The sequence below is a fragment of the Macrobrachium nipponense genome, chromosome 16, assembly GCF_015104395.2.
Source record: "Macrobrachium nipponense isolate FS-2020 chromosome 16, ASM1510439v2, whole genome shotgun sequence".
NCBI lineage: Eukaryota > Metazoa > Arthropoda > Malacostraca > Decapoda > Palaemonidae > Macrobrachium > Macrobrachium nipponense.
Window position 1 is genome coordinate 4,707,402 of NC_087209.1, and position 11,062 is coordinate 4,718,463.

At 41.7% G+C, this 11,062-nt stretch overlaps 1 protein-coding gene across 1 annotated transcript in view; it reads left to right on the forward strand.

Moving 5' to 3' along the window:
- The window catches only part of LOC135195538 (Golgi pH regulator-like), a 100,533-nt gene extending 89,685 nt beyond the window's left edge, over window positions 1-10,848 (forward strand). The window contains exons 5-11 of the mRNA XM_064221789.1: window positions 6,638-6,856; window positions 7,190-7,309; window positions 7,912-8,055; window positions 8,395-8,580; window positions 8,894-8,959; window positions 9,561-9,635; window positions 10,379-10,848. Coding sequence (XP_064077859.1) covers window positions 6,638-6,856; window positions 7,190-7,309; window positions 7,912-8,055; window positions 8,395-8,580; window positions 8,894-8,959; window positions 9,561-9,635; window positions 10,379-10,531 — 963 coding nt within the window. The 3' untranslated portion in view covers window positions 10,532-10,848. The remainder of the gene's footprint in view (window positions 1-6,637; window positions 6,857-7,189; window positions 7,310-7,911; window positions 8,056-8,394; window positions 8,581-8,893; window positions 8,960-9,560; window positions 9,636-10,378) is intronic.
- The last annotated feature ends 214 nt before the right edge of the window (window positions 10,849-11,062 follow it).

Genomic DNA, 11,062 nt, shown 5'->3' on the forward strand with positions numbered 1-11,062 from the left:
GAGCAGTGATTTGTGCAGTGATTTGTGCAGTGATGTGTGCAGTGTCCCCAGTGCAGTGGAGGGGGCGTCTGACCGACTCCGCATTGCCCCTAGGCCTAGACCGCTTCCAAACTCCCAAGACCAGGGGAGGAGGAATGTCAACAGCTGCAAGGAGGATGTAGAGTATCCCCAACGGTCAGGCGTCCCTTCAGCAGAACCTGTAGACTCTTCCCAGGCTGCCTAAGGTATAAAAAAGTCTACTGTTAAAAGCATTTTCTACGGAAGTTGCTGTTTTTTTTCGGGACTCAGATTCGTCTTTGCCTAGACATGGGGGGAGTTCTTTGTCCAAGTCTCGCTCTCTCAAGAGAACCTGGAAGCCTCCTGTAGGAGACGCGTTGGACTTCAGCCCTGAGCCTTTCCCGGAGTATTCGCCTTCTCAGAAGAAGAGAGCTCTAAGATCTCCTGACTCCTCTCCGGAAGGAGTTTCTTCGAAGACAAAGAAAGTTCTGGTAGGCCTCCAGGAGCAGTTGTCCGCCCTGGTAGGTGTGCTTTCGAAGGGCACATCTCGGAAGAAGGATGTCTCCCTTCCTATCAAGAGCTCGGTTAAGAGAGCGGCTGCTAGTCTTCGCTCTGGCTCAAGCAAACGCCCTTCTCCTGAAAGGTATTCTTCACCAGCAAAACCTTCTACTTCTTATGCCTCCGCTCGTCATGAACGTATGTCTTCTCCTGTCAGGCCCTCTTCTGTTCGAAAGCATATCTCATCGTCTAAGCGACCTTCTAGGAGTGTGTCGCGAGGCACAAGCGCCTCTCCTGACAGGCGCCAGGAGCCTGAGAGCCTCCTGGATTCAGACGTTTCCAGGGCTTCCTGTGAGCGAATTCTTTCTTCCAGACTACCTGGGAGAGACGAGAGCCCCTCTCCGTACAGACGCCAGGAACGACTTTTCTCTGGAAGTAGCAGGCTTCGTTTGCCTTCCAGACACTCTTCAAGGGACGGACGCTCCTCTCCTTGCAAGCGCCCAGAGTCTAAGAGGCTCCCCGATCCTAGTAGGGATAAAGGGGAGAGTAGGCCTTCCAGACGCACTAAAAGGGACTCAAGCGCCTCTCCTAGTAGGCGCCAAGATCTTGGCAGGCGCATCTCCCCTTCCAGGCTCCCTCTGAAGGACGCAAGCACCTCTCCCGGATGGCGCCGAGATCAAGACAACCGCCGTTCTCCTTTCAGGCGCATGTCGCCTCCCAGGCGCCCCCACCGTGACGCAAGCGCCTCTCCTGGCAGGCGCCAGGAGCCGTACATGAGCCCTGAACTCAGTGGGCGCCCTACTCCTGTCAGGCGTGCTTTCAAGGACGCAAGCGCCTCTCCTGGCTGGTGCCAGGACTCTGAGAAGCGCCAGGACCCTTTCAGAACCAAGGATGGTAACAGGCGGCCTACTCCTGCTAATCTCCAACAAGTGGAGACTGGTTCGACTTCTAACAGAGCTCTTGTTAGGAAGAGACTCTGTTCTCCTGCTAAGACTTTGGATAGGGGGAAAAGCTCTTCTCCTCCTAAGAGTCTTTCTCCTGGGAAGCCCTCCTCTCCAGCAGCGGCTTTGTAAGAAGTGTCTGAGGAAGAATCCCCTAAGGATGCGGGGATTTCTGATTATAAGAGACTAGCTTCTCTCCTCCTGCAAGTGTTCGGAGATTCTCTTCACCCAGCTGACCCTCCTTCCCCAGGATCTTTGCTGTCTAGTACTAAGCTGTCGAAGTCTCCCTCCTTCGTCAGGATGAGCCCTACTCTCTCTATGAAAAAGGCGATTAAAGGTTTAGAGAGCTGGCTTCTTTCCAAGAAAGAAGCAGGAAAGACGGTGTTTTCCTGTCCACCGTCCAAGCTTGCTGGAAAACCAGGCATGTGGTACGATACCAAAGAGCCCATGGGCTTGGGACTCCCTTCATCCGCTGATGCAGATTTCTCCGCTCTTGTAGACTCTTCAAGGAGACGCTCTCTTCTGTCCGCAAAGGCTTCTTAGGGGATGTGTGAAATGGACCATCTCCTCAAGGGCCTTTTTCGCACCTTCAAAGTATTTAACTTCATGGATTGGGCTCTAGGAGCTCTAGCCAAGAAGGCACAGGATCCGGAATTCGTCAACGTGGAGGAACTGGCCAGTGTATTGTCGTGTCTAGACAAAGCAGTGATGGATGGGTCCACCGAGATTGCCTCCCTCTTTGGATCCGGCATTCTTAAGAAGAGAGTGGTGTACAGCTCCTTCATAACCAAGTCAGTATCTCCTCTTCAGAGATCCGCTCTTTTATACTCGCCCCTGTCGTGTCACCTCTTCCCGCAAGAAATAGTTAAGGATATTTCGAGGTCCTTATCCGAGAAAGCCACTCAAGATCTTCTGGCTCAATCGGCTAAGAGACTGAAGCCTGCGGTCCCGGTGACCAAGAGGGAGAAGGCTCCCTTCCAACAGCCCTTTCGAGGAAGGTCCGCCCCTAGATCCTCTCTTAGGAGCAGACGATCGGAGAAGAGAGGAAGGTCTTCAAGAAGACCTTTTGCTAAGAGCCAGTGAAACAGCAGTCCTCCAGACGAATGTGGGTGCCAGACTTTTAAAGTTCCACAAAGTCTGGGCACAGAAAGGGGCCGATGCCTGGTCCCTCTCGATCCTCAAGAAAGGATATCCGATCCCCTTCAGGGAAAAACCTCCCTAGACGACATCTCCAAGGGAGTTAACAGCGATATACAAGGACCCGATCAAGAACCAAGCCCTTCAACATCTGGTGAGCCAAATGCTGGACAAAGAGGGTGGAGACCGGTCTTGGACGTGAGCGCTCTGAACTTGTTCGTGATAAAGAAGAAGTTCACAATGGAAACGACATCCTCTATTTTAGCAGCTCTTCGTCCACGGGACTGGATGGTGTCCCTGGACCTTCAGGATGCTTATTTCCATGTGCCAATCCACCCTTCGTCCAGAAAATACCTGAGGTTTGTGGTACGAGGGAAAGTATTTCAGTTTCGGGCTCTCTGCTTCGGGCTTTCGACAGCCCCGCAAGTGTCCACAGGTCTGATGAGAAATGTAGCACATTGGCTACATCTGAAAGGAGTTCGGATATCATTGTACCTAGACGACTGGCTGATTCAGGCCCAGTCGGAAGTTCGCTGTCTGGAGGACTTGATTTTGACCCTGAAGTTGACCCAGTCCTTAGGACTGTTAGTAAACCTCGGGAAATCCCAGATGATTCCCCAGCAAAGCATTGTCTATCTGGGGATTCGGATGGATTCTCGGGGTTTTCAAGTGTTTACGTCCCAGGAGAGACAAGACCGCTGCTTGGAAAAAGTAGCAACCTTCCTAGAGAAAGAACAATGTTCCGCGAGAGACTGGATGAGTCTTCTGGGGACCCTTTACCTCGATGGAACAGTTCATTTCTCTAGGAAGGCTTCACCTAAGGCCCCTGCAATTTTACCTAAAGGAGAATTGGGATCAGAAGTCCCAAAAGTTGTCAGACTCCTTCCTTGTCTCAGGGAAGATAAAGGAAGATCTACCTTGGTGGCTGAACCCGCACAGGCTCAACGAAGGCGTGTCCCTTCATGCTCCGAGCCCTCGCCTAGTGTTATTTTCAGACGCCTCAGAGTCGGGCTGGGGAGCCACTCTGGGCGCGAGAGAAGTGTCAGGCACCTGGAGAGGGGAACAGGTGTCCTGGCACTCCTGCACTTCGAGGCTCAGATCTCAGGATCGGTGTTGCAGGTCAACTCCGACAACACCACAGCCCTAGCATACATCAAGAAGCAGGGAGGAACTCACTCGTTCTCCCTTTACGAGAAAGCAAGAGAGTTACTGCTTTGGGCCAAAGAGCGAAACATCACTCTCCTAACAAGGTTTATACAAGGAGAGAGGAATGTGAGGGCCAATCTTCTGAGCAGGAAGGAGCAAGTACTTCCTACGGAATGGACCCTGCATCCAGAGGTCTGCAACAGACTTTGGAACCTCTGGGGAAGACCGAACGTAGACCTGTTCGCCACACATTGAAACACAAGGCTGGAAAACTACTGCTCCCCAATCTCAGACCCAAGGGCAGTAGCAGTGGACGGTCTCCTTCTCAGTTGGTCCGGGCTAGACGGGTATGCTTTTCCACCATTCAAGATTCTAGGGGAAGTGGTGAGAAAGTTTGGAGCAGCAGAAGGAGCCAAACTGACTCTCATCGCCCCATTCTGGCCAGCTCAAAACTGGTACACAGAGGTACTGGAATGGATGATAGACTTTCCGAGATCGCTTCCACTCAGGAGCGATCTTCTCAAACAGCCCCACTTCAACAGTTACCACAAAAACCTCCCCGCTCTCAGTCTGACTGCCTTCAGACTATCGAAGGACTTGTCAGAGCGAGGGGTTTTTCTCGAGGAGTTGCAAAGGCGATTGCAAGAGCAAGAAGACCATCTACTGTTCGAGTCTACCAGTCGAAGTGGGAGGTGTTTCGTAGATGGAGCAGAGCTCATAAGATATCCTCTTCCAGTACCTCTGTGACAAACATAGCCGACTTCCTCCTTTACTTGAGAGAGAAATGTAACCTGGCCGTCTCCACAATTAAAGGCTATAGAAGCATGCTTTCTTCAGTCTTCAGGCATAGAGGCCTAAATATTGCAGAGGACAAAGATCTCCATGATTTAATCAGGTCCTTCGAGACTTCGAAGACTAAGAATATTAGACCACCCAGTTGGAACCTGGATGTGGTCCTAAGATATTTGATGTCCCCCAGATTTGAACCTCCACATACAGCTTCTTTCAGAGATCTGACAAGGAAGTTGTTGTTTCTCTTCGCTTTAGCCTCAGCCAAGAGGGTAAGCGAACTCCAAGCATTAGAAGATACAGTTGGATTCAGGAACGTCTCAGCTTTCTGTTCCTTCAAGCCCCTTTTTCTCGCGAAGAATGAAAACCCTTCGAAACCTTGGCCGAGGACTTTCAAGGTTAAGGGACTTTCTTCACTGACAGAAAGAGAACAAGAGAGGACTCTGTGTCCAGTCAGGATCCTTAAGTTTTACCTGGAGAGGAAGAGAAAACTGGGGGGTAATAAGGAAAGTTTATGGTGCTCTGTTAGAGATCCTAAAAGATCCATCTCTAAAAATGCTCAGGCTTTCTTTATCAAGGATGTGATCAAAGAAGCCCACTTAGCCTGTGAGGAAGAGCACCTCGAACTCCTAAGAGTTAAAGCTCATGAGGTGAGAGCCATTGCTACCTCGTTGGCTTTCCACAAGAATTTGTCTCTACAAACTCTCGTCGAGTCAACTTATTGGAGATGCAACTCGGTTTTTGCATCACATTATTTAAGAAACATTCGAGTAACGTATGATAAGTGTTTCTCAGTTGGAGCGTACGTATCTGCGGATTCATTGCTGGGACAGGGAGCTGAAGCCAATCCTTTTTAGTATAGTTATGTTAGGGTTTTTAATGGTTTGTGATGTGTTTTTTAGGTCGATTGGAAGAGGGTACTGGAGGTGGACCCCTTTCAAATCGTAGTTTCTAACATGTTTAGTGTGGTCAGGTGGTCGGGATTGGTTGCTGTGCTCCTTGTAGTATCTTAAGTGCCTAAAGCTCTGTCATGTAAGAGGGTTAGCCCCCGTTGATACGATACAGGTGAAGGCTCTGCCATGTAAGTGGGTCAGCCCCCATTGGCACGATCCAAGACAAGGCTCTGTCAAGTAAGTGGGCAAGCCCCCATTGGCATGATCCAAAAGAGCTATGAGTCAGAGGTCTCATCCTCTCTGAAGCTCTTGAGGCAAGCAGACTCATAGACAGTATCCATGAAGTCTTCTGCCCTCTCAGGTAGGAACCAAGGTTGTTTATTATTATACCTACAACATATGTTGTTTTCCTGTTTTTTATATTTATATTTATTTAGTATGTAGCTGTCTCTTGTCCTCCTCCAAGGGTGCCAATCAGCTAAGTATATATCTGCCAGGGAAGTTGCATGTACAAAAATGATATTGTTATAATACAATAAAGTTTTGTACATACTTACCCGGCAGATATGTGCTTAGCTATAGTCTCCGACGTCCCAACAGAATTCAAAACTCGCGGCACATGCGACAGGTAGGTCAGGTGATCAGTCCATTCCCGCCGCTGGGTGGCGGGACTAGGAACCATTCCCGTTCTCTAATCAGATTTTCTCTTCCACCTGTCTCCTGAGGGGAGGCTGGGCAGGCCATTAATCGTATATATCTGCCGGGTAAGTATGTACAAAACTTTATTGTATTATAACAATATCATGTTGTACTCATTAAAGTCATCTGAAAATCTATAAAGGATTTCTAGACATTTATGTTTTCTAGTGCATTTCCTTAAGTAAGGGTAAAACCCCAGTGCTTGCATAGGAAAATTCCTTATCAGTGATGGTTACTGAATGTGTCAATTATATTATGTGTGATATTTTTTTGTCTGCTATATTTTTGCTGCATGGATGATTTTTGTCCTGCCATTTCATATACATATGTTGCTATGAAATCACAAAAGTAAGCACGTGATTTTGTTTACCAGCAAAAGCCACAGGGACAATAAAAATAAAAAAAAGACAGAGTGCCAAGTACTTTCGTGTATTTAAATACACGAAAGTACTTGGCACTTTGTCTTTTCTTTTTTAAAATTTTCCCTGTGGTTTTTGCTGATGCATATGTTGATATCCTGGGATTTTTAATTGACAGAGTATCAGTCGCATTGGTGTCATAGGGGTGACGGTTATGGCTGCATTATCAGGATTTGGTGCTGTTAACTACCCCTACACATCTATGAATATTTTCATGCGTCCGGTTACAAAACATGACATTCAGTCTCAGGAACGTAGGCTGCTGCAAACTATTGATGTCATTGTGAGCAAAAAGAAAAGAATAGCACTTGCAGAGAGAGAGAGGCACACTTCTAAGGTATTATATTGTGCAGTACTTATGTTTCAAATATGCATTAAAGTCAAAAGAATCTAAACAGAAGCTTTCACAGTAAATGCTGTGCATTGAGTCAGTACTACTTGGGGTAATAACTTTTCTGTAATACATTACTTTTTGTTTTATAATTTCATGCCCTTTCCTGCTCATCCTTTATACTGTTAACATTCGTTATTTTATGTAAGTGATGATCAAAAGATTTTGAAGGATTTTTTACGTATTATTTACATAAACTAGAATGTTAATGGGTATACTGAAGATTTAGATTTTTGTCATATAGTTTAGTTGAAAGGCCATTTTGTATTTTAATGATAGATTCAGGATGACACTGGATCAAGCTCTCGTATTTGGGGTCTTCTTCGCAGTGTAACAACAAGCACTCGTCCGCAAGGGGAAAGTGTGACTGCTATAAAGCAAGAAGTTTCTGCTCTTGAGGTGAGATATCAAATTATTAAAATGTTCAAAGAATACTGTGGATTTACCAATGTTTTGTTCAAGTATCTGGTACTGTTTTTGTTAACTAGTTACCTATTGAGAAATAAGATTTTATTTTTTTGCAAGACATATTGAGTGACAGAAATGTCAAGATTTTTGTGTTCACTGATTATTATTTACTCAGGTCCTGTCAGTCCTCTGACAGTTTGAAGTTTTGAACTTGTCTGTCTCATTGCTCTACCTAGTTATATTACTTTACACACTGTAATATGCAAACAAGAATTATTGCCATAGTAAATTCATTTCCAATGAAAGTAACATAACATAAACCATAGACAGAAGCTAGCATATACGTATATACATAATTGTAAACTGGGCTGGGCTGTAAGTCCTGTTATTTACGTAAGATCTTTAGTGAAATCTTTGCTGTTAATTATCCTCAAGATGTGTTGCCAGAAATGACAGCTAACTGTGAAAATTAGGATGAAGAATATCCTTCAATTTATTTTATAGGTGTAGATATAAAAACAGTTGTAATCGTATGTCATGTGAATCATGCTCCCAGTGTTCACATTACTCAAAGATTTCTTTTTCTTTTGCAGGAGCTTTCCAGACAGTTGTTTTTAGAAAGTGTTGAATTGCAAGGTCAAAGAGAAAGATTAGAATGGGCAAGTACCTTTCAAGGACGGTTTTTCAATTTCATGGGATACTTCTTCTCTCTGTATTGCTCATGGAAGATTTTTATAGTAAGTAGACAGAAATATTGGTACAGTAATTGATTTTTAATAAATAAAATTATTGAAGTGGTCAAGGTTAGTAGATTATGTTGATCTATAAGGTGTGTATAAGAGGCAATGGTATGTTTGAAAAGAATTTTTTTTTTTTTTATTTATCCTGTATCATGTTTATAATGTAGCAATACCTGTTACTATTACTATTAAGTAGTTGAATGATAATAGAAGTGAGATGAATTATTCTTTATAGAAATGGCTCATGTTATTATCTCCAGTTGTCCGGAAGTGAATAAGTTAGTAAATACAGTGCAGTGCAGAAATTTATAAAATGACATTTATAATTTTTTGCAGTCCCTCGTGAACATAGTTTTTGATCGTGTTGGAAGAAAGGACCCAGTAACAAAAGGGATGGAGATAGCCGTTCACTGGCTTGGTTTCGACATTGATGTCCAGTTTTGGTCTCAGCACATATCCTTCTTTTTGGTTGGGTGTATCATTGTTACCTCAATTAGAGGCTTCATTCTCACCTTAACTCGTGTAAGTGAACCTGATTTTTGTATCAATCTATTCTAGTTACTTTGAAACAAATAAGTAAAAAAAATATGTAATATAGATAAAAATAGACAATAAATAAATACTAGGTGTGAATATGTATGAAAATTATTTACCTAATAAAATTAGAAAGTTAGGACAAAAATCTCTCTCTCTCTCTCTCTTGTAGATTAAATTTTGGAAAATTAATTAATTAATTAATTATGAGTCTTAGTAACAATACCCTTGTATGTTTGTCTGAGTTGTTGTAAGTTGTTTTTGTGAATTACTTTTCTTTAACAAATTTTTTCTATTTCAGTTCTTCTATGCAGTGTCAAGTAGTAAATCATCAAATATCATTGTGCTTGTGTTGGCACAACTAATGGTAAGCTATTACGTACTGTTTTCTACTCTTATGTGTATGGTGTGATAATTTGTAATGCTTCATATGCAATTATACTTAAGAGTAGTTAGTATAGAAGATGTATGGTTTCAACCATTGAGTCACACAAACTTCAGTAATTTTTGTTGCTAGAGCTATAAGTCTGTCTTAGCACTGTGGATTAGCAGGTCATTGTGGGTATAGATAAAAATAGATTTCAATAGAAAATATGTTCAAAATTCAAAACACATAGAAGTGAAGCTTTTTATAATAAGAGTGTCATTAAATTTCAAAAGGATATATGACTATAGAGTATAGAGCTGAATATACCCTCTCGCATATTTTTCATTATCTTTCATGCTCACTACTCATATTGAGGTGAATTGCTGGCTTTTGATTTTCAGTTACCACAAAAAATATTTGCCGCTACGTGATGGTTGTTTATGGTTTTGTGTTAGTATTGCATTGTTACTATCTTGTTTATCAGTCTTGATCATGATATATTAATGTACCTTTAAGGTTATTACCCCAGTTCTAATATATTTGTTTTTGAAAAACTTTGTATCCCTTCTCTGATAAATGACATGCGTACTTTGTTTTTCAGGGTATGTATTTTGTATCCATGGTGATGCTCATGCGTATGAATATGCCCTTGGAATATAGAACAATTATTACGCAGGTAAGGTTGGTTCATTTACTCATAATTTGGAGACTGTCTTGATATGTAATATAATTTTGTATGTAAGGTGATTTTTAACAAGTAGTACTTTTTAACCATTTTTAAGTTTTAATTGTGTGGTACACTTGTAATACAAAATTTTTCAACTTGGTCATTAACGTCATGATGGTATATAATGCTTAGAGTTCCCATAATTTGAAGAGATACTATTGTCTTTGAAATGAGAAAAAGAAGACCAAGGTCTTGTATTTTGTTTCGGCATGTTATCAGTCAACTTCCTCTTGGGAAATATGAGAATCCAGATGCCCATTTTAAAAATTGGTAATGATTTGTTTAAGGCAATTTTTTTACATGATGCAAAAAATTCATTTGTCGTAACTTTATTACCTTTAAAATACAGTTTTTATGGAACACTATTAGAATTGTTACAATTAATCAATTTGACAGTGTCATCTGGATATTTCCTGTTTAGAATATATTACAGTGAAATAATCTTATTGGCTTTAAAAAGACACTAAAATCATTATCCCAGAATGTAGTGTAAAGTTATTATACACAAGTCAATCAAAAGAGTACCTCAAGGATTTTGTCTTTCATAGAGATAGAATGCTTTGTGTATTGTTCCTTTCTGTTGTTTGATCTCGAGTGGAATAAGAAATTTGTAGTTTTTGAACACAAAGGCTATTGTATTTCATTTTGTTATTGATAGCTTTGGAGTAAATTATAATTTTTTTTTTTACCAGGTTTTAGGAGATCTGCAATTTCACTTTTATCACCGATGGTTTGATGTTATTTTCCTCGTCTCAGCACTTACTACAATGGGCATCCTCTACTTAGCACACAAACAAGTAAATTCGACAGATAAAACTGAATCATTTTATGGACATAAATGGTGACAGAATGTGATGCTAGGTATGGATTCGATACCTTATTTTTATGGCAAAGAAAAACTTGTTAAACATAAAGTAAATAGAGGTCGAAAATTTTATGATGAACTTTATAAGGAAATGAGTAGGTCTTTGTTAAGATGTTATGGGACTGTTGTGGTTAATGATTCACTGAATAAAAATATGCACTGCGATTTCATGAGTAATTAAGTCTAATATGTATTTTGTAAGAAGGAATCATTATAGTATTGTATGTCATTGAACGAATTGTGATACCTTGTTGTGAAATGCATAATTACATAGAAAATAAACCTCGCAAAGTGAAATGTGTAGTGTGATTTATGAAGTGACACAAGAGTGAGTATTAAAAAAAATAAATACATCAGCAAGCAAATTTAAGTAAAAAATTTTTAAGTGAATGTTTTATGTTAAGGTATATATTTTATAAATATACATTAATTTTTGTGTAATAGCGCAGTAGACTGTTCCAACGGATACTAAAATTTTTGGTTCTTACACAAAGTTAAGATGGCGTTTTTC